The 26,653-nt window shown below is 51.8% G+C and overlaps 3 protein-coding genes across 3 annotated transcripts in view; 1 reads left to right on the forward strand and 2 right to left on the reverse strand.

Moving 5' to 3' along the window:
• Positions 1-1,106, reverse strand: part of LOC141751828 (dual specificity testis-specific protein kinase 2-like) — a 43,157-nt gene extending 42,051 nt beyond the window's left edge. Inside the window, exon 1 of the mRNA XM_074609272.1 lies at positions 983-1,106. Coding sequence (XP_074465373.1) covers positions 983-1,013 — 31 coding nt within the window. The 5' untranslated portion in view covers positions 1,014-1,106. The remainder of the gene's footprint in view (positions 1-982) is intronic.
• On the forward strand, positions 59-26,238 carry DPP7 (dipeptidyl peptidase 7). Its single transcript, XM_074609271.1, has 13 exons — positions 59-374; positions 527-640; positions 4,361-4,500; positions 5,119-5,282; positions 7,059-7,194; positions 11,485-11,566; positions 13,227-13,393; positions 14,573-14,633; positions 23,155-23,273; positions 23,355-23,511; positions 23,826-23,890; positions 24,685-24,755; positions 25,268-26,238. The coding sequence occupies exons 1-13, from the start codon at positions 314-316 to the stop codon at positions 25,407-25,409; spliced, it is 1,479 nt and encodes a 492-aa protein (XP_074465372.1). The 5' UTR covers positions 59-313; the 3' UTR covers positions 25,410-26,238.
• LOC141751826 (kelch-like protein 9) lies at positions 14,634-22,424 on the reverse strand. The gene is made up of 4 exons (XM_074609270.1): positions 21,099-22,424; positions 19,543-19,795; positions 17,547-17,707; positions 14,634-15,862 (listed from the first exon to the last, which is right to left on the reverse strand). Exons 1-4 carry the CDS (start codon positions 22,131-22,133, stop codon positions 15,464-15,466), a joined length of 1,848 nt encoding a protein of 615 aa, XP_074465371.1. The 5' UTR covers positions 22,134-22,424; the 3' UTR covers positions 14,634-15,463.
• Positions 26,239-26,653: the final 415 nt, after the last annotated feature.

Consider the following 26,653-nt stretch of genomic DNA (forward strand, 5'->3'; position numbering starts at 1 on the left):
CCACCACCGGCCCCGCCTCAGCGCCAAGGCTCCTACCCCGACCCCCCGCACCCTCCACGGGGCGTGGCATGCGACTCCCGGCCCCTCCCGCCTCAGCCCCGCCGGCAGCACCCCCGGGCCGTGCGGGGACGGCAACCCCCCAACCAACATGGCGCTGCCCCGGCAGACATGGCGCTCGCGCGGTCACGTGAGGGAGAGGCAAGCCGCCACGTGATGCGCACGGCCCTGGGATCACGTGACAAGCCGCCTGGGGTTCCCACGCGGGAGGACGGCTTGGTGCGCGTGGAGCAGAGGCGCGAGCCGGCGGGTTGCCATGGGAACGCTGCTGCCGCTCCTGCTCCTCTTCCCGCTGCCGCCGGCCGCTGCTGCTCCTGGTGGGTGCCCCGGGCGGGACCCCTCCCAACTGGGCCGGCGCCCCCCGCCGGCCTGGGGAGCGCTGGGCGGGTGCCCCGGCTTCCCCTGGGCCCCAGTTGCCAGGGCCGGGCTGGGCCCCCGGTTTTCCCGGCGCTGACGCTCCCTCCTCCAGCTGCCTGGGCAGCGGGGCCCGGCCTGGCGGAGCGGTTCTTCCCGCAGGTGCGGGACCACTTCAGCTTCGAGACGTGCGGCAACGAGACCTTCCCGCAGCGGTACTTGGTCTCAGGTAGGCGCTGGGGTGTGCTGCGGACCGGCCCGGCCCGGCCGCGCCGCGGCAGGGCCCTGCTGTGGCCCAGGGCTGAGTTTCTGTCTGCTTAAGCTTTAACCGGCCCTGTGCAGGGCAGAGCCGCTCTGCGTAGTGCTCGGGGGGCTGGGCTGGTGTGGTTTAACCCCAGCTGGCAGCGAGAACCACGCAGCTGCTCGCTCACTCCCCCGGGCTTGGAGGGGGAGGACGACATAATCAGGAGGGTAAAAGGGAGAAAAAAAACCTCGTGGGTTGAGATTAAGACAGTTTAACAGGGAAAGCAAGAGCTGTGCACAAGCAAAGCAAAACAAGAAATTCACTCACTGCTCCCCATCGCAGGCAGGTGTTCAGCCATCTCCAGGAAAGCCGGGCTCCATCACGCGCAACGGTGACTTGGGAAGACAAATGCCATCCCTCCGAACGACCCCCCCTTCCTTCTCCTTCCCCCAGCTTTCCATGCCGAGCACGATGCTCCACGGCGTGGGACAGCCTTTGGGCAGCTGGGGGCAGCTGTCCCGGCCGTGTCCCCTCCCAGCTTTCTGTGCACCCCCAGCCCTCGCTGGTGAGAGGCAGAAAAGGCCTTGACTGCCCAGCAACAACTGAAAACACCAGTGTGCTGTCAAAAGTATTTTCTCATCCCAAATCCAAAACATAGCACTTTACCAGCTGCTAATAAAAAAGTTAACTCTATCCCAACTGAAACCACAACAGGAGCAGCCAGGAGTCAGTTTGAGCTGATTGTCAGCCCCTTATCAGCCAGTCATTCCCCCTGGTGTTGTCCGTATCCTCCTCCTCCTCTTCCTTTCAGTTCGGTGTGGGGTGCAGGGGTGGGGATTGGCCTTTCAGGAGCAGGAGTTGACTAGAACAGCAGCTGCGTTAGGCTTCCACCAGGGCTGGCTCTGAGCACGCATGTTGTCAGTGGACCACGGCGTCTCTTACAAGTGCCACTCGGTGCTCCAAATGCAGCAGAAAAAACAAATAGTGACCCAAACATTGCACTCTGCACCCATTGTTCTTACGAGTGAAGATAACTCCTCTTGGGTCAGTGTTTTGTGTTGTTTGAACCCCTGCAACTTTAGATAGCTTAAGCTGTGCTGAACAATGGGGGCTTCCAGCAAGGAGTCTGGCAGCGTCTTCCTTTCTAGCCAGATAATGAGTTATCTTCTGTGCAACAGACAGTAAGAGAGAGGAGGCTTTTCTAAACAGCATGTGACTAAAAGGCAGCAATTTCAATAACTAGCATCACATGTTTTTCAGTCCTGCCTGCTTGGAGGACTCAAGGAGAGATTTGCAGGGAGAGAGCAAAGGTGTAGCTGTGAATCGCGCCAGCCCAGAGCTCTGCCCAGCCTGGCACCTGCCTCACACACCGCCTGCCTCTGGGGCTTCCTATGCAGCACCTTGTCTTCTTCACATCACCTGTTGCTCTGCGGCTTGTTCAGCACCTGCACCCAGTCATATGTGTTATATACATTTCACCAAGTGTGAATTCATGGATCACTTCAGCCCAAAGATATAGGAACACCACTGAATTTTGATAGCACACCCAAGGCTGAAATTTCACTAATTAAGTGGCCCTTTTTGAACAGAACTTTGGGATCACCTGGTTTAAAGCATTGCGTAATTTTTGTTTTCTTTTTAAAGTGTTTTATTTGCGTGTCCTGAGCAGAGCTGAATAATATTTGTGAGAAATGAAATATTAACAGTGCATTCCTGCTGGTTTACAAACCAGCAGTTTGAGTTTCTTACTCAAAATTCCTGTGAGTAGTTCCTTTCCCCTCTACTGCTTGTGCAATATGAGACTTTTCAGATTATCAGCGAGAACTTGAAGGAGACTGTTATTTCACAACCAGGCATCTGACTGTCTTGAGTTTAACTGGCAGCTGCCCAGGATTTCAGTCTAAAAATAGATATCCTCTTAAGCAACCTGTCTGGTTTGGTTTTGGCTCCTGTGAATGGTCGATTGCTCCAGGAGCCACAAAGCACGTCAGAAGAAAAGCCAGAGTAAAGATAGCACTTGAGTTTCCCACCTGGTACCCACAGCAAATGCAACACAGAAAGAGAATCAGCCTCTTTGTTAACAAAGAGCAGTGGTTTTGCTAAATGAAAGGCTTCAAACCCATTTCCAAGCCAAATCCTGCTTTGGCAAGTCCGTGTTGAGAATGCCAAGGACTAAATCCAGGCCTCTCTGTTAATGTAAATGGCCCCATGTGACGTGCTGCAGCGGCACCTGTAGGACAGCCACTGTTGGAGGGTCCCTTTGGGTCATGTGGCAGTGTGTTGAAATCAACACTTTACTGATGGTCTGAGGTCTGTTGTTGAAGAAAGCTATTTATTATCCCTTTTAATTCCTGTGTAATTTAAGACTAAGCTAAAATCAAATGTTTGTTAAAGTCAAGCAGGCATTAAAGCAAATGTCTGTTAGACAAGCAAGTCTTGACATCAAGGGTCAGCTTGTCCCACCAGTCTCAATTTGCCTTCAGTTATAAACAAATTGGAGGATGAAGCACATCATCTTCATATATCATCACGTATTTGTATATGATATATGAGAGAGAGATGTGCGTGTGTTACACATATAATGTAGATCATCATATCAGCACCAGCATCTCCTGGGCTCATCCCCAGCAGCGTGGGCAGCAGGGCGAGGGGGGGATTCTGCCCCTCTGCTCCGCTCTGGGAGACCCCCCTGCAGTGCTGCCTCCAGCGCTGGGGCACCGACAGCAGAAGGACACGGAGCTGTTGGAGCGGGGCCAGAGGAGGCCCCGGAGATGCTGGGAGGGCTGGAGCCCCTCTGCTGTGGGGACAGGCTGAGAGAGCTGGGGGGGTTCAGCCTGGAGAAGAGAAGGCTTCGGGGAGACCTTATTGCAGCCTTTCAATATACATAGGGGGCTTATAAGAAGGATGGAGAGAGATTTTTTACCAGGCCCTGCAGTGACAGGACAAGGGGCAACAGTTTCAAACTTGAAGAGGGTGGATTTGGATTGGATTTAAGGAAGAAATTTTTTATTATGAGGGCGGTGAGCCCCTGGCCCAGGTTGCCCAGAGAAGCTGTGGCTGCCCCATCCCTGGAGGGGTTCAAGGCCAGGTTGGACGGGGCTTGGAGCAACCTGGGCTGGTGGGAGGTGTCCCTGCCTACAGAAGGGGGATTGAACTGGATGATCTTTGCAGGTCCTTTCCCACCCACACCATTCTATGGTATGTGATTTACAGCTTGGCTCTATGCTATACGTCACAGCAGGAGCAGCAGAAAGATGCAGGAAATTCCCTAACATCTATATTTGTGGGAAAAGTGATCTGTGCAAGTGTTTTGGGATCAGTTGTGTATATAAATATAATATATAATATTTATATAATACATAAATCTGTTTGGGACGAGGGTATATAAATCAGAAACCGCTCTTTTAGTGGGTAGGTGTTTCCAAATGCTTTGCAGAACTGAGATTTTAGGGATTTTCTGGCAGAAGCAGAAGTTCCAGGCCATGTGCTGATCTCATGGAAGCTCTTTTCACCCCTGCTCAAATGAGAGATTTCTGTAGCCTGGCCTTTCTAATACCTTTATGCCCCAGCTCAGCCTGTTCACAGAGTTCTTCCTTGTTAAGTTCCTGCCCAGACTTACCAAAAGTAGTCATTTCATGCTCATATGTTGTTTTGTTGTTTTGGTTTTTTTTTTTCAAATTTGCTTCTGTCAATTGTCCCACTCAGAAAAGTTCTGGAACAAAGGATTTGGACCCATCTTCTTCTATACTGGCAATGAAGGTGACATCTGGACTTTTGCTCAGAACTCTGACTTCATATTTGAATTAGCAGAGGAACAGCAAGCACTTGTGATTTTTGCTGAGCACGTGAGTATTTTAGTCATTATGCATGCTACAGAGTCTTGTTCTGTTCAGGATTACCAAATTCAGCTTTCTGCAGGTCGAGAAATAATATCTCTTGAAGCTGAGCTATACCTGCTGTAAGCTTTCTCCTCGTGGTAGCAGCTCTTCTTTACTTAACCTTGGCTTCTAAATCTTTTTTTACTGTGCCTGCCAGCAGTCCTGGATACAGACTACTGTTTCAGTAAAACCTATGCCATGGTGTATTTGCCTTAGAGCAGAACTTTTGTAAGTAGTTTCCACAGGCCACACCACTCTAATAAATCTTCTGTTCCACAACTTATGCATGAAGAGATTACCCTGTTCCCTTTTCTACTTGGGGGTTTCAGGAGAGAGATACGTGCTGAGGTACTTGGCACCCACTGAAGTAGCTTGTGATGGACTGTCAATCCTCTACAGGATATGTCCTGAAGGTCTCTGTTTATCAGGTGAAGGAGACCAGGCACTTCCTCAGTTATGAACAAGTTAGAGGACACCACGTGCTCTGTTACCGTTTCCCGTTTGTGCACGCTTATCCCAGTTCTGGAGTGAGAAGAACCAGACCTTGACACCAGCATTTCTGCAGTATTATCTCTTTCCTTTCAGAGGTACTATGGCAAGTCTCTTCCATTTGGACTTGAGTCAACGCAGCTGAAGAAGACTGGTCTGCTTACTGTGGAACAAGCCCTCGCTGACTACGCAGTGCTAATTACTGAGCTTAAGCAGCAATATGGCGCTGCGGACTGCCCTGTCATTGCTTTTGGAGGCAGGTAAAGGTTTTGTGTGCTCCTTGCCTTCTCTGCATCCTTTCCCAGCCAGAGTTGTGCTGTTCTCACAGATCTATTTGTCTCTCAAGTAAGTCTTAAAGGCAGAGCTTTAAGCTATCTTTGATAGAGAGCAGATGTGCCTGTGCATGAGTTCCCAAGAGCTCATCACCAGGTCCCAGTCAGATATCCCATCAAGAGTTAGTCTGGATTTGTGATTGCTTTGGAGAAGCACCGCTGACTGGATGTTTCTAGGTATCTTCAGTGTATGAGTCAGACAGAACTGCAGAAAATAGGAAATTGCTCCTGCAACATCCAGCCGTTTTCATTGTAGGCTCCTTTGTAATTCTGCTTTGCACCTGCTGCTTGGTTGCTCCTGGCTTCTTAGCAGCTCCTTCCCCAAAGCACTTGCTCTGTTGCAGCTCAGAGCTGTGTTGATGTGATGTTCTTGTCTCTTGAATGGCTCCCCACGCTTCCAGTAGAGGGATGCTTCCCTTTAAAAAGCTCCCACCAAGTACCGGGCTTCTAATTCAGCTGCAGTGAGCTAAGAAGCAGTTGACCTGACAGTTGTTAAGTTTCCAGCTCGCTGCGGTGATGGCTGGACTGTTGATCTCAGGGGTGTTTGTAGTGTGACTGTCAGGCCACGGCTAGTGTAAAAAGGGCCAGGAACTGTCCTGGGGCGGGGAGGTGGGAGAGAGATTCAGCAGAATCTGCTGGCTGGGCTGCATGTTAGACATGTGTGTGTAAATCAAAATCACAGTTCAGTCTGCCACAGCCCTGAGCAGCGCTAAACCACGTGAAGAACGCTGAAATAGGGCAGGGATGGAGCAGCACAGCGTTTCCCATGGGAGGAAACAAAGCCTCTTCTCTTGCTTATAACTTTGCCAAACTTGTGGCAAGGTTTCAGCTAATGCCAGCTTCCAAGACCAGGGTTAGGGAAATGCGTGTTGCTTTCCATGTGGGTGATGTGGGACCGGTATTTACTGCAACCGCTTGAGGTTGTGGGGAGGGAAACTTGAATACTTGCAAGCTTGGTGTCACACCGGGTGTTACCTGCGTTTTGGGGGTGTCACAGTCCCGGGAGTGACCTCAGAGTAACTCCACAAACATCAGCGTATGAATAACTTTTGTCACCATGGCTTTATCTAGCAACCCTTGATATATCTGCAGATTGTGGCCCTGGCACTGAAGCTACCAAGGTGGCTTTGAGTTTTATTGTGGTATTTGTTAATGTCTCCCCTTCCCTAGATCTGTGCTGATCATCTATGCAGCTGCTATTTGGGGTGCCCGGGGAGAATACTCTCCACTTCCCAGCACTAGAGAGGGCTGCAGGTTCTGTAGTGTACAAGGACACCCTTTGCTAAGAGCCTAGCTAGACTTTATCATCCTGTATGTAAAATGTGGCTACTTCCCCCATTGAATAGTGACCGCTTCACTTGTGCCCCGCTTGGTTTTGTACTGAAGCTGTCAGGACACACTCAGGATGGTGCAGAGTTAAACATTGAGGCAGGGTTTCCATTTGGCTGCAGAAGCAAACTGGGCTGCTGTGTTCCCACCAGAGTTGGTGTGAGCATTTGGGGAAAAGGCCGGTAAGAACACATTGTGTGCCGCCTCCTTGACCGTAACTGGGTCTTTTTACGTGAAGATGGCATGTACTAGATATCCCTAAGCTTCTTGTTGCCTTGGGTTAGGTAAGCCTGTGAATGCTCGCCTGAAATGTTGAGTTGCGGTGTTATAAGCTGCCTGTTAGAGGAAGTAACCCTTTTGTTTATGCTGCGGCAGCTATGGAGGAATGCTGAGCGCTTACATGAGGATGAAATACCCAAACATTGTGGCCGGAGCATTAGCTGCCAGTGCTCCTCTGTTGTCTGTGGCTGGGCTTGGAGACCCTACCCAGTTCTTCAGAGATGTAACAGCAGTAAGTATACGCTCTTTCCAGGAGCAGTATTTTCTTTCTTTAATGAGGCTGAATTTTTTTGTTTTTTCTATGTATTTAAACAGACAGCTGTCTTCACAGCATCAGTGCTGGGCAGGGAATGCAATTAAATGGGAACCTGTAAGGAAAAGCAGCAGCTGCAGACATGATGGCTGGGCACTGCCTTGGCTGTGGCAGCTCAGGGCCAAAGATGCTGCTCTGCTGAGCAACACAGCTCGGTTCCAGCACCTTTAGTAGCACTAAGGATTCACTTGCCCATTTCTGGTGACTTAATCATATTACAGCCTGAAAGTTTTCCTTTGTGCCTGGACCAACACCCTTTGGATAATTTATTCTTCAAATCCTCTCCCCAGATGCTGTATTTTGCATTGATATCAGTGGTTCACAGCAGCTCCTTAATCCTGTGATGGTTGCGTTTCAATGAAGAGCTTCACTCCACTAACTAAAAATACGCAAGGTGTCCTGGGCTCACTTAAAACCAAAATTTAAATGTAGCTTTCACATTTTGAGGACATAGGACCTATAGGAAGGTGGTATTGCTTAGAACTGACTTACATTTAGTTTATAAGGAAAGAAATGTACTACCTGGTAGTACTGGTCTTTTTGCTCTTATTGACATATATGAAAACCTTATTTCAATGCAGAGACTTACAGGACAGATGGCATTACTGGTAAGTGTAAAGAAAAGTCTATCATATGAAAATAACCACAATAAATGCATTGAAATGAAATTTTAAGTGTGTAAGAGAATAAAAGACATAAAATCATACATTTTAAAACAAAAAATGTAATACCACAATCATCTAACGGGCCTTGCAGTGGGAATTCTTCCCTGATTGAAAGTAATTCCTTCTCAGAAGCCTGTGCAGCTGATAGCTCTGACTTGCTTCGGCTGTGAATATGCTGTGAGTCACTACACACCCATGGAACTAGGGCTTTGACCTTTTCATGTGAAAAACTTTCCAATTAATTTTAAAATATATTCTCTCTGCAGCAGTAAGTCGTCCTCTGGGCTGAGATTCTAAGCAAGCACTTTGTGTTGTTCTCAAAGTAATTCCTTCCCCCTTCAGTGTATTTGCATAAAAGCAATCTGTGCATCTGAAATCTGAATTCAATTGCTCCTCTTGGTGAGAGAACACCCCTGAGAGCTGTTAATACTAATGAAGACGCAAACCTTTCATGAATCATTGCGGGAGCGCTCTCCTCCCGTGAGTCAGAGAGCATTGTCTCGAAGCAGCTTTCTCTGTGACTTTTACTGAGCTTTTCCAGCTTCCTTCGTAAGCCTCCAGCTCACAGGGGAAGCGAGCAGAGGGCAGAAAGTTGGTTTTGCAGAAGGCATTTATGTATGATGCGGTCGGGCAGAATGCCCCTGTGTGAGTACGACACGCGCAGCCACATCCCTGCTTCCCATTAGGTGACCGATGCAGGGGCTGTTCGGGCCGTCAGCTTGGGTCAGTTTAGACAGCTGAATTCGGTGTGATTCAAGAGTAAAGCTGGCAGCCTGGAGGGGCAACAGCTTTCCTCGGAATGGCTGTAATGCCTCCTGCCTCTGCTTCCACACCAGCTCAGCTGAGCTGTTCCCGGGTCCGTAAGGCTTTGTGGGGGTGAACTGGAATGGGTGGTGTTCCCCAGCGTGCCGGGAGTGCCCTGCAGCAGTCCAGCATTGCCCAGTGGGGAGCTCGGCCATCACAGCAGCCAGAGCAGACCTGCTTCTCTGTCCCAGGCTGATCTGTCTCCACGCTCCCATTAGAGCCATTAGTAGATGAAGATCAATAAGCACATCCAGAAGGAGATTTGGAACCCCTAAAGGGGTGCCCAGGTAAACTGTGGAAAATTCCGTAGTGATTTCTCTAAGCCTAACTATCAGACAAAAAGGCAGAGTTAGGAATAAAAGAAAGGTCCCAAATCTATTTTTCATAGAATCATAGAATCTTCATGGTTGGAAAGGACCTTTGAGATCATCGAGTCCAACCATACACACACACAAAAAAAACTAAACCCCTACAAATCCCTGCCACTAGAGCATGCCCTGAAGTGCCACATCTAGATGTTTCTTAAACACCTCTAGGGATGGTGACTCCACCACCTCCCTGGGCAGGCTGTCCCAGTGCCTGACCACTCTTTCAGTAAAGTCATTCTTCCTGATATCTAACCTAAACCTCCCCTGACGCAGCTTCAGACCATTTCCTCTGGTCCTGTCATTATTCCCCTGGGAGAAGAGCCCAACACCCACCTCTCTGCACCGTCCTTTCAGGGAGTTGTAGAGGGCAATGAGGTCTCCCCTCAGCCTCCTCTTCTCCAAGCTAAACGTGCCCAGCTCCCTCAGCCTCTCCTCACATGCCCTGGTCTCCAGACCCCTCACCAGCCTGGTCGCTCTCCTCTGGACACGCTCCAGCACCTCAATGTCCCTCTTGTACAGCGGGGCCCAGAACTGGACACAGCACTCGAGGTGAGACCTCACCAGTGCCCAGTCCAGAGGCACCATCCCTTCCCTGCCCCTGCTGGCCACGCTACTCCTGATACAAGCCAGGATGCTGTCGGCCTTCTCGGCCACCTGGGCACACTGCTGGCTCATGTTAAGCTGGCTCCACCAGCACCCCAGGTCCTTTTCCGCCGGGCAGCTTTCCAGCCACTCTGCCCCGAGCCTGTGGCGTTGCTGGGGGTTGTTGTGACCGAAATGCAGGACCCGGCACTTGGCCTTATTAAACCTCACACAGTTGGCCTTGGCTCATGGATCCAGCCTGTCCAGGGACCTCTGGAGAGCCTTCCTACCCTCCAGCAGATCAACTCTCCCACCCAGTTTGGTGTCATCTGCAAACTTACTGAGGGTGCACTCAATCCCCTCATCCAGATCATTGATAAAGATATTAAACAAAACCGTCCCCAAAACTGAGCCCTGAGGGACACCACTGGTGACCGGCCGCCAAGAGGATTTCACCCTATTGATCACAACTCTCTGGACACGGCCATCCAGCCAGTTTTTAACCCAGCGAAGAGTACACTTGTCTATGCCATGATTCGCCAGCTTCTCCAGGAGAATGCTGTGGGGGACGGTGTCAAAGACCTTGCCAAAGTCCAGATAGACATCGTCCACAGCCTTCCCTGCGTCCAGAAGGTGGGTGACATGGTCATAGAAAGAGATCAAGTTGGTTAAGCAGGACCTCCCCTTCCTAAACCCATGCTGGCTGGCCCCGATCCCTTGGCTGCCCTGTACTTGCCGTGAGAGCTCGCTCAAGATGATCCTCTCCATGATCTTTCCTGCTACCGAGGTCAGGCTGACAGGCCGGTAGTTCCCCGGATCCTCCTTCCGACCCTTCTTGTAGGTGGGTGTCACATTGGCCACCCTCCAGTCATCCGGCACCTCTCCTGTTGACCAGGATTGTTGATAAATGATGGAGAGAGGCTGGTTTTAGTTGAGGATGGGTCTTTGTAAGAAAACTGCTTAGCTAGTGATTTGTGATTACTTAACCGTTGGTCTAGCAGGGTAAAGAGACCTTAAAAGAGCGCTACTAATTCTTATTTTTACAAAGCACTGGTTGCCAACTGATCTCAAACTGCCTTACAAGCTGACAGAAGAGAAACAGTTTTGGCTGCTAGGGCTTTCAGTGACAGAAACAACTTCTTCCACCAGCATAACCATCTGTAGTTCTTCGAGCATACCTTGAAGTGCTTTTTCAGCATCGGTGATGTTTTTTTCCAAGAAAAAGGACACGGCCGCCTTGGTCACCCGGCAGGTCGCTGGCAGGCTTAAGAAGTAAAGCAGGTCTTGGTTCCCAAACCGGTGCTCTGCCCCCATGCATAACTGGCTTCTCCATGACTCCTTCTCATAGACAAAGTGGAGTTGGAAGAAATCTATGGTGTGTCTGGAAAAAAAAAAAAGGCACAACAAAATTTTTTTAGGCCAAGCAGCCTGGCAGCCTCTTCCCATTTGCTGGCCAAGGCACGTGTCTCCTCGCTGCTTCATGTTCAGTCTAATGGCTCCACTAAGTGCGAAGTGTTTTGTCTTAACAGCTCATCTCAGCGAGACCTGGTGAAACAGTTGCTGCTTGGACTGACCTGTGCAGGCTGTTGGCTTCTGCTGGGGTGTGCTGATTGTCTGGGGGACAAGGCAGAAGCACCGGTATCACTGCTCCTGGAGACGCAGATGAGGTTCTGACCAGTGGGCCAGTAACCCCTCTCATCTCCCGGTACTTCTGGCAGTTCTTACCAGTGCAGCCTCCACATGCGTCTCCTCTGCGCAACCGTAATCCTGTGTCTTTTCTGTCCCTTCAGGATTTTCAGAAGTCCAGCCCTGGCTGCGTCACAGCTGTCCGCAAAGCCTTCCAGCAGATTAAAGATCTGTGCCTGAGTGGAGGTAAGGAGAGACAGCCCTGCAGACGGTTCCCAAGGGCAGCCAGCAGGCAGTCCCCACGGCCTGGAAAAGACCTGATTCAGTTTTACTTCAGCTAGGTCTTCAATTGTTCAGCTAAATCAATGCAAATGCCCACCTGGCTGCCTCTTCCTGCTTACACGATTGATTTTTGATTTAATGAACAGTTTCAGTTGGCATTAAAGATAGTAACCAACACCAAAACGAAAGTATCTATATGGGGGCTGGAACGGTGTTAATGAAACTCTCTTTTCTACACCCAAAGTGTCAAAACACCTGCAGGTGCAAAACACCTGCATTTTATGCTTGTAAAGCCTCATGCTTCACCAGATGCCTGTCCTCAGCACCCGCACCATATGACAACTGAGAAGTATTTGGAAGGCAATCTAGGTTTTGAAGCAGCCATCACAGTCTCTTTCATCTCCAACCTTGGGCAGTCAGGTGAAGCCAAGGACAGAGACTGGTGAAGATGTCTGCAATGCCTCCGAGCAGATATCGTGGGCCGATGCAGCATCTCCTGGGAGCCCTGCATGGTGTTGGAGGAGCTGTGGTGGGTTCTTGGTCTGTCTCAAGGCTTGGCTTGGCCTGTGGTGCTGCCCCTCAGGGGCTGTGTGCCTCCTGCCTCGCTGCAGGAGCTCGTCCTGGAATCGCCCAGAGGGGCCAGGGGTCCAAAATCCCACTTAGCTTTGGGTGACAGCAGGACAAATGTTACCGTTAAATAGCCAAGATCCTCAAGGTCTGCCTGGGCCACACTTACTGCAGTGGGGTGGATAAGGTGGTCATATTTAAGGCTTAGGCTCTCAAGTGAGTATCCAGAGGCAGGTCGCTGGCCTTGGGCTTCCAAGTAAGGACAGCCGGGCTGCGGTGGGCGGCTTGTGGAGTACGATAGGGACAGACAGGAACTGTGACGCCAAAACGCGGAGGATGAAAAGAAAAGCAGCAGCATTCCCCAGTAGAAAAGCAAAAATATATGAGTGCATCTTGAAGGGATCTCTTCAAATTTGGATTTCCTGACTCCAGCTGACCTCTCGGCGTCACACTGAAGTTTGAAGGCTCGTCTCGGGAGCCCTTTGTAACTCTGTGAGGACTGTTCCCACTGGCAATTCTTACTGCAAATGCACCCAGCTCCCAAGGAACTCGCTCTTTTGTTGGTTTGGTTGGTTGTTTTTTTCCCTGACAGTTCTTCCAGCTGTTTAATCCCACCGGGACCTGCATGCTGGACCCTGCTCTCCTACATGAGAGCTTACCGGGGGGGCTGCCCTGGGGGGCACAGCAGAGCCCAGGGAGGGAGCCAGGCAGGGCACCGGCGAGGACGGGCTCGTACCAAGCTGCTCCTCTCGCTGTGCCAGCCGGGACTGCTGCTGTCGCGGTGGGTGCCGACTCCTCTGGGCTCCCCAGGGAGGTGTCAGCGGCTCTGCGAGGGGCAGCTGGGGGCCCTGGGCCACACGGCAGCGTGAAGCTGCACAGGAAGGCTGTGTCTGAACATCTACCTGTGTGTAAATTTAGATGTGATGTGTCCTTCCCACTAGAAACCTCATCTGCGTGTTACAGCATCGTCTTACTTCTGAGTGAAAGAAGACGCTGAAGGCTGGTATTATTTGCACCTGTTGAAGTTTGTGTCTTTCAATTTTCCTTCTTTCTGCAGCCTTCGATGAAATTAGCAGGAAAATGGCCACATGCAATAAGATCTCTAACAAGGAGGATGTTTACCAGCTTTTTGGGTTTGCTAGAAATGCCTTCACCATGATGGCCATGATGGACTACCCTTACAAAACCGATTTCATGGGTCACCTCCCTGCCAATCCAGTGAAGGTGAGTACCAGGACACAGGTGAGAGTTGCAATTTCTGCCGTGCACTTCGGTGCACTGTCAAGCACACGCCATCGGTGATGGTGACAGGGGCAAGTAGCGGTGGATGTTGCAGCCCATCCACCCTGGCAGTAAATCTACACACTTTAAACTCTGTGAGGGCGAGTGCAGTGTTTGAAGTGCTGTAAGGCTCGTCAGGGAGGGTTTGCTGGAGCCACTTCTGCCCTGCTCTGCCTTTACCTTAGACACAAAGACCTGTGCAAGCTTGTTGACTTCAGCTTTTAAACACTAAAAGCCTGTAGCTTTTAAAAAAATGTAATTTTGTTGTAGCCCACTTCAACACACTTTCATAGATTGTTTGTTCTTGGTGGGTGAGAAGGGAGACCTAAAAATCAGGCTCCTTTCTGAGTATTGCCCAGGGAGATGATGCACCTCAGAGTATAACGCAGAGAAATGTCTTCTGCTGTTGGGACTGGAGAACCTCTAAACTTTCCGGAGAGTCAGAGATGGGGAAGTGTGGGAAAGGGACCTGGGCCTCAGGGGCAGAGACTTCTGAGACAGCAGCTGCTTTGGAAGGATCCCAGCGTTGATCCCAGATCACCAGTTGCTGCTGCAATCCTTGGTTCCTCCTGGCGTGCTGTCAGCGTGGTGCTGCTGTTCTCTGCTGCGCTGCAGCACACCACGCCGACCCCACTTCATTTGCCTTGCGGCGTTTGTGGTTCGGGTCCTACCTGGAGCGACACGCGTGCTGCGCATGTCATACAGGCTACGCTGTACTGGGACTCAGGAGGGGCTGTCTCTGGCTCCACTGGGCATCCAGTTCCCTTCTAGGGTCTGTTTAACAACCTGTAAAAAGGAAATAATTATTCTACACCCCCCCGCCCCCGGCCCTTGAGGAGGGCATTGAAATATTCTGATTGTAGGAGGAAGGAACTCCTTGCAGTGTATCACTGCAGCCTCTGCACAGCCGCTTAACTTGTCCTAGCCCTGTCTCCTTGTTCCTATGTATTTTGTTGCTAGAAGGGAGGAAAAATACCCCAAAAACCATTAAGCCCTTGGAAAGCTGCTGAACCATAAAATGTCTACGTGGTAATTTTAGTGAATCTTCCAGCCTAGCCATTCCACAGAGCAGAGACTGTTAACGATCCTGTCTGCAATTGGCCTGTAATGTGTCTCATCCAGGTTGGCTGCGAACAAATCCTTGCCCACACAGACCCAATTCAAGGCCTGGCTGCTCTTGTCGGTGAGTTAACAGTATCCATTTCGTCTTTTATTTAGCGCCCTGTTTTCTAGAAGCACCTGTTAAGTAGAGCTGTCGCATTGCTGTGTGGGTTGTGGATCGTGGGACCTGGTATGACTCCCACTGGGACGGTTTGCCCCATATTGGCTCTGTCCATCAGGGTATCCATGGTGGCCATGGATTCATTCTCACACCTTTCCAAACTTATCCTCGTCAGGTTTTTTGTCCATTCCAGCCCCTTAGCCCGTTGACTGTCTGTGAGATGTGGACTTCTAAGATACTTGGTTCCTTTCTAAAAGTTTACCCATACTCTGGCTCAAGCAGTCACGGGTTCAATGCATGTTCACTGAAGAAAGTTTTCTGGTCTGCTTGTTGAGGACAAGGTTGTCATCGCAGTGCCCTATGGTCTTAATCCAGTGTCAAGACAGTTTTAAATACATTGCGTATATGTGTCTCTGTCAGTACTTAATTTGTGAGCCAGCAGTGTTCGTAAGGAAATTACTAGAGATGGAATTCAAAGCTCTTTTGAAGACTTCCTCATAAAATCTCTGAAGTTGCTCATGGAAAATAAGTTCTACATTGGTCATTATTCAGAAAAACGGGTTCTTAATGACAAAAAATTGATTTAAGGAATTCTTACGGGTTTGATGTAGCTTAGTAGGATTGGGAACTAATTCTTTTTTTGCAGATTATGCATGTCACCATAATAACACCAAGTCAAAAATGTACCAATTCCATATCACTGCTAGAGATGTTCGGCTGGCAACTGGAAGAGTTGTTAAAATACTACACTGTTGGCAAACACTGTCAGATCTGCTTGACTTATTCACATCCTACTTCTTTTCTGAGGCAAAGTGGGACTCTTGTTTCTTTGTGATGAACAAGCTGAGAGTAGATTTCTTCCTTCTGCCTGTGGGGGAGCACTTTATGCCTCTCCTCGTCTCACCAGCTACGTTCACTTGGGACAGTTTAATCATGCAAGAGGCATGATCCACCAGAGCTTTAGGCAGGGGACTGGCTTTCTTCCATGCCCGGCCCTCTGTGTCATACAGGAAAACACTGTCTTCTTTCTGCATGTGCTGCAGTGACGCACCTCCTGTGAGGTAGAGCGTAGTGTGGTGAGCTGTGACGCTGAACTGGCAGCAGCTGAACGGGGATAGCGTTAGCGTTGTCCACTGGTTGCTTCCAGGACAATAACACTCCGTCTCACTGACGTGAATCCATTCCTCTGCCTGCAAAGAACCAGACCAACACTCACCCATTGTATCACACCTCGAGTGGGCGTCACTGTCATGTCAGGCTCGCTTGGTTGACGATAAAGGAAACCAGTGTTTCATAGACTCATAGAATCTTCATGGTTGGAAAGGACCTTTGAGATCATCGAGTCCAACCATACACACACACAAAACCCTACAATCTCTGTCACTAGAGCGTGCCCTCAAGTGCCACATCTAGACGTTTCTTAAACACCTCCAGGGATGGTGGCTCAACCCCCTCCCTGGGCAGGCTGTCCCAGTGCCTGACCACTCTTTCAGTAAAGTCATTCTTCCTCATATCTAACCTAAACCTCCCCTGCCACAGCTTCAGCCCATTTCCTCTGGTCCTGTCATTATTCCCCTGGGAGAAGAGCCCAACCCCCACCTCTCTCCACCCTCCTTTCAGGTAGCTGTAGAGGGCAATGAGGTCTCCCCTCAGCCTCCTCTTCTCCAAGCTAAACGTGCCCAGCTCCCTCAGCCTCTCCTCACATGCCCTGGTCTCCAGACCCCTCACCAGCCTGGTCGCTCTCCTCTGGACACGCTCCAGCACCTCAGTGTCCCTCCTGTACAGAGGGGCCCCAAAATCCTGTTTGAATACCACGGGGCTCGAGGTGCCAGATTTTTGACCGCATTTAGCAATTTAGCAGAGCCTCAAAAGAAACTGAATAAAACACCAGAATGGCATGGCTTTAAAGGAGCTTTTTCCTTCTTGGAAAATCAGAGGAGCGAGCTGAGCAAGGTGCCACAGGGACCTGCTGGGACTGGCATAGCCCAAGTCCTGCCTGCTCTCTAGATATTTAACACATTACGAAGGAACCCATCTAAAGAGGGCTATATTGCATCGGATTGTGGACCACAACTGAGTTTGTGTCATCTGGATGAATTTGATGTCCGCCTGGATGTGCAGTTTCTCTTTATAGATTTCTATCCTTTCCTCAGTGAGCAATTAAGTACTCTGAGATGCCCGTGCGTTCCTTCGAAAGAAACCGTACCCATCGTGGTAAAATGGGGCCAGGCCCTGAGTCTTTACACTTTCAAATGGGAATTGATGAATGATCTTGGAAAACTCAGTTCTCTTGGCTTCAGGGAATGGGATTCTGCTAGAGCGAGTCTTTCAGTCATGGTCAGGTCTCTTCCCCAGGAGGCTGGGCAGTGCTTTCCCTCCTCTTTCCGAGATGGGAAATACAGGTTTGAAGAGAATTCATTTGCATTCCGTCTTTCCTAAAATCTAGGCTAGCGTCCTCCCTGCAGTCCGTTCCTCCTCCCGTCTGCCAGTGTTGCGCCCCTTTTCAGCTCGAACAAGGGGAATCAGTGTGTTGGGGCAAGTACGTGACTAGTTTTACACTCAGGTTTTCCCGTGTCAGCAGGCTGCACCTCCACCATGTTTTCTTTATTAAAAAAAAAAAACAAAACCCTTTGAACAGCCTTTGTACTTTAGCAAATCGAGTGTGGTAACAGGGCAGCTTGCGACGTGCACAGCTGTAACGGCAGGCACGTTTTCATACGCTTATTGGCCTGACTTGCTGACTGTGCCGGTCAGCTAAGAGGCCAAAAATAATGAAGTTACTGGTCAACCTGTCGGAATAAAACACTCAGAGCCTGGCAATGTAGAGACACCATTTTGCAGCACATTTGGGATTATAAGAGCAAATGAACTTACTCCTTTTAGTGTCCTTCCTCCAATGCAAAAGATCCTGTCCCTGACTGTAGCCATCCCGTGATCACAGCGGGTAAAAGCCATGGCACTGTTGCCAATCCAGCGTCGGAGGCGAGGGAGGTAGCTGTAAGTGTCTCGTAAGGTTTTACCCCCTGAGAAGCCCCCTACAAGGAAAACAGAAGTCTTGAAAATCTATCCATCATCCTCTCTGACACCCAGCAAACCTTCTGCAAACATTAGCAGAGCTGATCTTTTTTGCCTTTAAAATACCTAAGAAGCTCAGGTTTAAAATTTCACACCGTTCTGCAGAGGTGATGCGGTGTGAAATTTAAAACCTGAGCTTCTTAGGTATTTTAAAGAAAAAAAAAATAATAAACTCCAAACCAGTTCCAGCTCCTTCTGTAAACAGTTTTCCACAGAAGATTTTGGAGTGAAGCTCTGGGAGTATTTCGAGCGTAACCAGGAACAGCTTTAATTAGGGAATCTGCTTCCAGAATGCGCAGTCACAACATGGTGGCTTGAAAGAAAAGCGTTCAAAGCTCTTTGAACTTTGGCTTTTTGACAGAAGGTCAGAGCCAATCTGCCAGTGCTGGTGGCAGCTTTTTCTCCTGATGAAGCACTCACTTGAGTGTTGCAGGGGTGCATTATGAGAAGCCCCGTGCAGCAGGAGGGTGCTGCTGGGGGGGGGGTGGGCGCCTCCAGCTGCCTGCCCGCTGGATCCCAGCCTGCAGAAAGTCTTTGCCAACACGGGAGGTGGTATCTCAGGTTGGCCATAAGCCCCAGCTCACCTGGGTGCGGACGCTTTGTCTGCGTGGAACTCGTGTCTAAATCTGGTACTGAAGTAATGGGCGTAATTTTTCAGTTTGCTTGGGCAGGGCTGTAGGCCGGCCACAGCAAATTTGCCGTTACCCCACTAGTTCAGAACAAAATGATTATTATAGGTAGGTAAGGTCTTGTACCCAAGGGCTACGGCGTTATCCAGCCCAAGTCACCCTGGGGTGTGGGTGTGTGAAGCTCCGTGAGGCAATTTTGTCCTTGCTCTCCAACAGAGAGACCAACAGAGGTGCCGTGGGCCAGCTGGGTCAAAGCAGGGACTTGCCCCTGAGCCTCAGCCCTTGCCCCAGGGAACCCATTATCCATCTGCGCTGCCAGCGGGGGCCAGCCCTGCCCTCAGCGGGCACGCGTCTGGGTAGGACAGCCCGCCCGGCCCCTGGGGGCTCGCGTGCACGGTCCAGCACAGAGAAGTGCCGCTGTGCGGTTGAAGTTAGTCCGTGCTGGACGAGTAGAGTGATCCCAGCTGGCCGTAGCTGGTTTTCAAAGCAGGGAGCCTCCGGCGTTGGTAGGCTGGCCCAGGGCTTTTAACTGCAGAGGCAGTAACACAAACAGCACAGTTCTTTCCCTAGGACAAACCAAAGGTTAACTTTTAAGTCCAAATTAGTAGCTGCAAAAGCTAAAGATCCTACAGCAGTTTCCTGATGTGCTTAAACCCATGCTGCTTTATTGTTCAACGTCCTGCGCAATCTAGCAACGATCCCTGGAAAGACGGGATCCCTCGTAGGGCAAGAGCTGTGCGGGATCAGAGGGTAAGAGCCTGCACGATACTTCTTTTTGTACCGACGAACAAAGCCGTGCAGTGGGGTTTAGTCCCACACCGTCCATTCAGATTAATACCAGGGTTTAATCCCATCCCCGACACCACGGCGGCCCGCTCCTGCTTTACCTTTTCAGGCAGCAAAGCTTTGGGATTCAGCCAGGATTGCAAGGTCAGAGGCGAGCAGGGGTGTGGATTGCAAGGAGATGAAGTCACCGTTGATGTCTTGGAAAGAAAAGAACTCCTGCCATTCAGGAGGGCAGTGAGGCTGCGCTAACACAGCAGGAAAGGGACGCCGGAGCCGTGGGTGTTACTGGGGAGGGTGCAGGCTTAGCCTGTGACGTTAACATGCCAGCAACAATCAATGACGCTATGTGAAAATATGCTGCTTTCTACTAGCTCTGTCACCTGAAACGTAGAGGATTCCCTTGTGGGTTGTGCCTGCGTGGTCAGCAATAGGTGTGGGGAACGGAGCCATGAACTCCCACTTGTTGTCGGCAGGCTGGTACGATTCCACCGTGCAGGTCAGGGCCCCCAGCAGCGTCCCGCCACCCACGGCAAAGATGCGATCAGACAGCACATCCGCGTGGAAGCGTGTCCGCCTCTCCAGCATGCTGGCGACCTGGAGCCAGGAAGCGTTGCGGGGATCAAATCGGAAAACCTAGGATCGCAGCAGATGGGTGATGGTTAGCAGAGGGCGGTTGGCCCGCTTGTGTCTCCTGTGGCTTCAGGAGCCGATAAACGTTCTCCCTGGTCTGAAGAAGGTTTTATATTCAGACCTAGACAGGCTTGACTTCTGGTGCCCGCCAGCTGATGCAGCAGTGCCTCCCTGGTGGAGCTGGAGGCTGGATTAGGCCTTTCTGCGGGTCTGGAGCTCTGGGAAGAGGTTGCACTCTCAGTTTAGAGCAAGCAGGAGGTGAAACAAGTTGGCTTAATGAAATACCTTTGTTGCAAACACTAGCTTGCATGTGTCAGCTGAAAACTGTTTCAGTGGGATTTAAGCAAGCAGGTTTTGCATCTCTGCTGCTGTTTGAGTGTGTCGTAAAGGGAGCAGCTGAGCTTTGCCTGCTGCTTTTGCCCAGGAGAAGGCAGGAGTGGCTTCCCCTCCTCTCGTCCATGGCGGCATCACCGCAGGGGCACAGCACCTCTGCTAAGGTTGGGCTTTCACCCCCATCTTCCTCAGCAGTAAATACCTCCCCAAGCTTGTTTTGTCAGTCCTGGGGAGGAAGCCCAGGTCAGCATCTGCAGAACCACATGGGGTGAGTGCCGGGCTTGGGCTGTAGCCCAGCAGCCGGCGCCCCGTCCCTGCTGCTCCCGCGTCCTCTGCTGCACTGCTGCGGAGCTGCCTCCGGCCTCCAAGGCGGTGGAAGGGAGCGGCTGTTTGCAGTGGCAGTGTCGAACTAAACACCACACGGAAATAAGCCCCCTGGGAGCATGGGAAAGAAAAACATGCTGGTGTTTCTAGCAAGCTCACTGAAGCCGTCTAGGGAAACATAAACCCCTGCACAAGTCTTTTTACTCTCCCGGCAGAAGGGGAAGGTCCTGGGAGCTGAAGCAGGTATGCCTTTCAAGGGCAAAACCAAGGAAGGAGCCGTTCTCAAGCGAAGCGGTAGGCTTCAGCCATGCCTCCCCAGCGTGAGTCCCACGGCGGCAGCAACGGGGACGGGGGCAGCACTCGTGGGGTTGCTTGATTGAGTGATGTGGATGTGGCTGAACCCACCCTGTGGAAGCTGTGTACGGATTAGGATGACAATTTAGAGCGGGAGCAAGGTGAGACCAGGGCAGGACCTGATTGCTTCCCAGAGGGTTTGGAAGCTGTTTTCCCCAGGGCCTTCAGTACTGCACAGAGCTCTAAGAAATATGCAGAGGTGGGAGAGCTGTGGTGGGCAAGAGGAATGACTCCCTTTCTCCCTCCCTCCCTCACCCAGATGTTGTTCCGAGGCTAAAGGCTTCTCGTGTCTTACCTCATTTGATGGCTGCTTTCCTGTGGGATCAAATTTGCACTGTCCCCCGATGACAAAGAGGAAGTCATTGATGATGGCGACGCAGTGGTTGTACACGGGCACGCAGAGGTCGCCGACCTTGTGCCAGGTGCTGCAGCTCTGGTCCGCAGCCCACATCTCTCTGGAGACGCAGTTGTTGGTGGTTCTGCCACCAGTGACGAGCAGCACGGCGGAACCGGAGCGGGGGCTCGTGCTCTGGGTCTGCAGGACTGGCTGCGCGTACGGCTGGGAGTGGTAATTCAGAGCCTCCTGCAGGTATCTGTGGCAGCCTGAATCCAGCCTCATAAGAGGCATTTCTCGGACATATCTGTGCAGATCCTGTAAAGGAATGAGAGGGAATCTTATGCGCCTTAAAATATCTGCTGCATCTTTCAGCCGCGCGTGGTCGTGCTGCAGCCAGCTCACGGCGGCCCTGAGCAGCTCCAGCTCGCTGTATCCCTCGCTGTCGGTCCTGTCTAAAATTTCACAAAGGGTTCCTCGGTCCAGGTCTTTCAAGCGCCGAGGATCAGCCAGGATCTGTTGGCAGTGCTGCCCTACGTAGCGCATGGCTTTCTGTCTCAACTCTGCTGGGCCGAGTTTTTTAGCAATGTTAAGAACATCCATGCAGTTCTCACAGTTCAAGCAACCCTCCAGAAAGCAAAAGCACAGCTTGATCACCTCCCGAACCAGGAGGGTTTCTGCGGCTTTGAAGGTCTCCTCAATATTCTGTAATGAGAGGTCTAGTTTGTTGGAGTAAATGAAGTTGAGAACATTCCTCAGCCCGGCAGCGCTGACGGCTTTCAGCCGGACATTACCATCCCGGCTCCCCGCTCTTGTCAAATTTCCAACAAACAGGATCTTGCAGTAGTTACTTGCTGAGGCTAAAATGATCTTGTGGGCTGGAAAGCAGACCCCTTCTGCCTCCAGTGTCACGTCGCACAGTGCGCTCTGCGAGCGAAGGCTGCTGAGCCCTTCCAGGAGTTTCGCCAGGTAGGTGTCCGACACGAGCCTGGCCATGCCGGCCTGTGAGCCGAGCAGCCTTGCTCTGAATGCGGCGTAGCCCCGGGACTCCACTGCACGCGCTCAGTGCATCTCCTGGGCAGGCGTCCGCAGCTGAACCGGTGGCTTCATGCTTCAGGGGGGCCGTGGCTGTGCTGCCCACGCCACAGAGCCATCCAGAAGCCGGTGGCTGCAGCAGCCTCCCTCCTCCACGGCCTCTGCCTGGTGCTTTGCAGGCACCGCGCGCTGCCTGCCTCGCGGAGCCGCCGGGGGCCGTTTGCAAGCGGAGCCGTTGGAGCTGGTTATTGCACAAAACCCGCAGTGTTTGTGGATTTTGCCTGCGGGCTGTGACACTGGCAGCAGCGGATGGCCACAGGCGTAGCCGCATTCCTCCTCCTCGCTATCTGGTAACTACCCATCCACACAAAAAGCAGCTCATTCCTGGGCAGCTACCCGGCTACGCTTCGCTGGGCCGCCTGGTCAGGTGCTCTTTCATCTGGGCAAGCCTGCACACGCTGTCTTTCCCTTCTTCAACAACGGTCAAACAAAATCCTGCCTGTGACCAGCCAGCCTTGGCCCTCTGATGGATTCAGACAACAGCTACTTTCAGGGAGGGGGTGGGAAGGTCTTAGCAATCGTGTCCCGTTCGGTTTGAAGCATCCAGCTAACGTCCTGTACACAGCCTGCTCCTGGGGGCGTTGGGGATCAGAGGCTGCGGCTCTCCCAAGGGCTAGTGAGCCAGTTGCTTGGCTTTTGGCATGAGCAGGGAGCACCCGGGAGCCTCTTCCTCCCCATGGATGCAGCAGAAGCAAAGGATATCCTGCAGCCGGGCTTGAGACCACGTGAAAGCTGTGGCATAGAGTTGGGATCGTTACCGAACGCTGGTGCAGACCCTGCCAGCTCTGCCCCAGCCCACTTGCCCAGCTGGGATGGCTACCCCTCTGCTGGGTCTTGGCCACGAGGCTCATGCGGGAGGCGGTGGGCGAGACAGCGGAGAGGTACTGACGGGTTGGCTTTGCGCTGTGTTTCCACCTGGCAGGGGTGTTTTACAACTCCTCCGGCTCGGCACAGTGCTACGACATATACCAGCTGTACCAGTCCTGTGCCGACCCTACGGGCTGCGGCATTGGCTTGGACGCCGAGGCCTGGGACTACCAGGTAAGGTGTTGGTGGCACCAAGAGGTTTCAGCTGCTGCCCTGGTTACACCCCTGCCCCACGACAGCTCTTGTACCTCGCAGGTTTGCACCGAGATCAACTTAACTTTCAACAGCAACAACGTGACTGACATGTTCCCTGCGATGCCCTTCACGGAGGCCATGCGAGAGCAGTACTGTTGGAGCAAATGGCGCGTGAAGCCGCGAGCACGCTGGCTGCAGACAAACTTTTGGGGAGGAGGTGAGTCGTGCCAGCTGCTCATCCCCTTGCGTTACCCTGTAATTGGCTGCCCGTCCCCCCTCTGCCCAGCTGAGCTCCGTGGGGACAGGCACAGCGCTCTAAGCCCCGGCAGAAAGTCACAGCCTTGTGCTGACTTGAACCAAACAGGCCTTTCTGTGCCTCCTTGAGACAAAAGTGGAAATCGTAAAAACTGCCAAGAATTTCTTTTATTCTTGTGTGATTTCTGTACTTGTCCATGTTTGCTGTAGTGGGAAACACGTTTGGGTAAACGGGCAGGAAAGAGGCCTCTCAAACGTTCTCTCTCTGAATTTCAGACCTGAAAAGTGCAAGCAACATCATTTTTTCAAATGGAGACCTGGACCCGTGGGCCGGAGGTGGGGTAAGCACGTGCACTCCCGCAGCCCGAGCACAGCCTTTCCAGGTGCCACGCCTCCCCTCTCCCTCTCCGAGCAGCACGGGTGATTCATCTTTAGCCCGTTTTAGTTTCTGCAAGCGGCTGGTTTATGTGAACCCTCCGGGAGCCTCAGGATATTAACAACAGATGCCCTGACTGGAGTCCGTCAGCCGGGAACGCTGCTGCAGCAGCGCAGACAGAGCAGGAGCCTCCCTGCCCAACAGCCGGGCTCCGAACCACGACCTGCCGCGTCTCCGTGTCGAGGGGAGGTCCCAGTGCTGCCAAGCGCTCCTTGCCGTTTCCAGTCTCCGCACGCTGTGTGAGACCAAGTGGTCGCTGTAAGCAGCCACTCGGGGCATATTTTGGCTTAGATTGAACAAAACTTCAGAAGGGCGGCAGAGCTTTACTTAAAAACTTAAACACTTAAAACTGGGCTTTGAGGTAGTTTAGCTCCCGATTGTAACGCAGGAGTTCCTTGGCAATCCCAGCTGCAAAAGGAACCGGCCGCTCGGGGGGCACGGGCTCAAAGGAGCCTGTTACTTCCAACCGCCTGTACTGGAACGGGCCGACAGCTTTCGTCTTGGGGGAAGCCTTCGCTTCGTTTGAGGCAGGGGGTTTGGCTCATTAGGGCTGGTGGCCACCCACGCGATATCCACCATAGCACGGAGCTCTTCCAGTGCTTTTCCTCAGTCCTGCCCAGCTCATCTTCCAGCTCTCAGAACCCATGTCCGGTTCCGCCTGGTAACGTGGTGAGAGTTTGTCTCTGCTCCTTCTTCCAGATAAACAGCAGCCTCAGTCCTTCACTAATTGCCCTGACCATTAAAGGAGGCGCTCATCACCTAGATCTCCGGTAAGTACTGAATCTCCTTTAGCTGACAAAATCCTGCTGCCTTGGCTGTTTGATCTTAGCTAGCCACAGCCGAAAGAATCAGGAGATACTTCACTTAAGGCAGACCGGACACCAGCCTGGCGCAGCGTAACCACGGAAGAGCAACCTTCTCCCCCGCACAGGGCTCTCGCAGCCTTCAGGGAAGCCGTGCTGTGCAGAACGCAGCACTAAGCTCTGGGACTTCCATTAGAACTTGTTCTTGCACGAGCATTGGCACAAGCGTGTGACAGCCTGTAGCGATCAGTCACGTGAAGTAGTCCAGTGTCTCTTGGCATTAGCCATCAGCCCAGGCCCGGAGCAGAGGGGGCAGCAGCCACCGATGCCTCCCAGCCTCCTGGTGGGGACGACACTGTGACTTGTTTTCCAAGTACAAAACACAATCGCTGTCCTTCGGTTCCCTGGCTTGGCTTTCCCTGTGCAAGAGGCACGGGGCTGCTGCCCGCTGACGCGTCCCGCTGCTCTGCTCTCTCTAGCGGACACAATCCAGCTGACCCCCCATCCGTCACCGCGGCGCGCAGGCTGGAAGCCAGCATCATCAACGGCTGGGTGAAATCTGCGGGGATGGAAGGAGCACAGGAGAAGCGCTCGGGAGCTCCAGCGGGCGCGTGGCTGTGATCACGTCCGTCCCTGCAGCGGGGGTGTGAGGCTGCCACCGGGACACAGAGCGACAGCAGCCTGCTGAGCTCTGCCCGCGCCGCTTGAGGAAGTGTCCTCTCCTCTGTCACGACGGTGGAAATTCACCTTTCTGAAGTGTCCCACCCACCCCTGATGAAGCGTCAAAAGAAAAGCAAATGGCCAAATCACTGACTGAAGCCAAAATCGCATTGTATGGATTTTGTGCTCACCTGCTCGGAATGAGAAGGCATTAAAAAAGGTGGAAATAATAAAAGCTTGTCTGAGTGTCCAAGAATCGTCACTGTCCTGAACAGTGTGGTTGCAGGAGGCACCTGAAGGTTGAAGCTAAATTATTTTTAGACAAAGAGTAAATACTGGGTGACTAGTGGAAAAGCAGAGGTATCGTCATGACTTACACAGGGTCGTACTCCACTAGTAGACCGGTTGTATGTCAGCCTCATCCAGGGCGGTGGGTTTGGGTTCTTTGTTTGTTTTGTTTCGAATTTGCACAAGAGATCTCCACTTGTCGAGCTGGAGATCTACACAAAGTAATCCCGGTCTACACAAAGTAATCCTGCTGTCACTCGAGAGCTGCATGTTAGTGACCAGTCAAGCACGCTTCCACTTGAGACAGCATCACATCTTTTTAAAATAAAGTACAAGTTTATTAAAGCGTGTGATATAATTTCGTGGCTTGGTAGTATAACCAAAGAAGCTAAAACAGGATACTTCTCCCCTTCCCAGGTGGAGTAAACTCATCTTTGCCCATGAACAGGTGCGTTCTGGCCTACTGGAATTACTACGTACGAATAAATACCAGCGTAAGTGCAAAAATACTAAGTCCTGGTAATCAATTGGACGCCTCAGTTGATCCATTTACAGGGATTTTACGAGTTAGAGGAGAAGCCTCCAGGGTGATCAAAGGCTTACGTTGCCTACCCAGGCGAAGTCTCGGCGTTGCTTCCCCGGCTGTTACGCTGCTCAAACATAACACCTTGTGTGCAGCGTTTGCGCCGCTGGGCCCTCCCTGCCGTCACCGTGGGGTTGGTTCCCGGAGCTACAGTATCAGTCACTGAGGTTATTTCACAATATTCAGGGGGACAAAAGGGGGTTTTGCGTATGACCCACTTTCCTCTTCCCTGTACCAAAGGGAGTACAAAAGGCCAAAGCTTCTGCTCCCCCCCCGGCCTGCCGAGGGGTGCGGGGAAGAGCAGGAACGGACAAAGTCCATTTATCAGCTCTCA

Source organism: Larus michahellis, chromosome 15 (genome assembly GCF_964199755.1).
Source record: "Larus michahellis chromosome 15, bLarMic1.1, whole genome shotgun sequence".
Taxonomy (NCBI): domain Eukaryota; kingdom Metazoa; phylum Chordata; class Aves; order Charadriiformes; family Laridae; genus Larus; species Larus michahellis.

Excerpts from the sequence above, each read along its gene's own strand:
- LOC141751826 (XM_074609270.1), bottom strand. The coding sequence starts at position 22,133 with ATGGCCAGGCTCGTGTCGGACACCTACCTGGCGAAACTCCTGGAAGGG. Across the intron at positions 19,796-21,098 it reads GAAAGCAGCCATCAAATGAG|GTTTTCCGATTTGATCCCCG; the intron begins GTAAGACACGAG and ends CTGCGATCCTAG. Across the intron at positions 17,708-19,542 it reads GGGAATCCTCTACGTTTCAG|GGGGCTTCTCAGGGGGTAAA; the intron begins GTGACAGAGCTA and ends TTTTCCTTGTAG.
- DPP7 (XM_074609271.1), top strand. The coding sequence starts at position 314 with ATGGGAACGCTGCTGCCGCTCCTGCTCCTCTTCCCGCTGCCGCCGGCC. Across the intron at positions 4,501-5,118 it reads TTGTGATTTTTGCTGAGCAC|AGGTACTATGGCAAGTCTCT; the intron begins GTGAGTATTTTA and ends CTTTCCTTTCAG. Across the intron at positions 7,195-11,484 it reads TCTTCAGAGATGTAACAGCA|GATTTTCAGAAGTCCAGCCC; the intron begins GTAAGTATACGC and ends CTGTCCCTTCAG.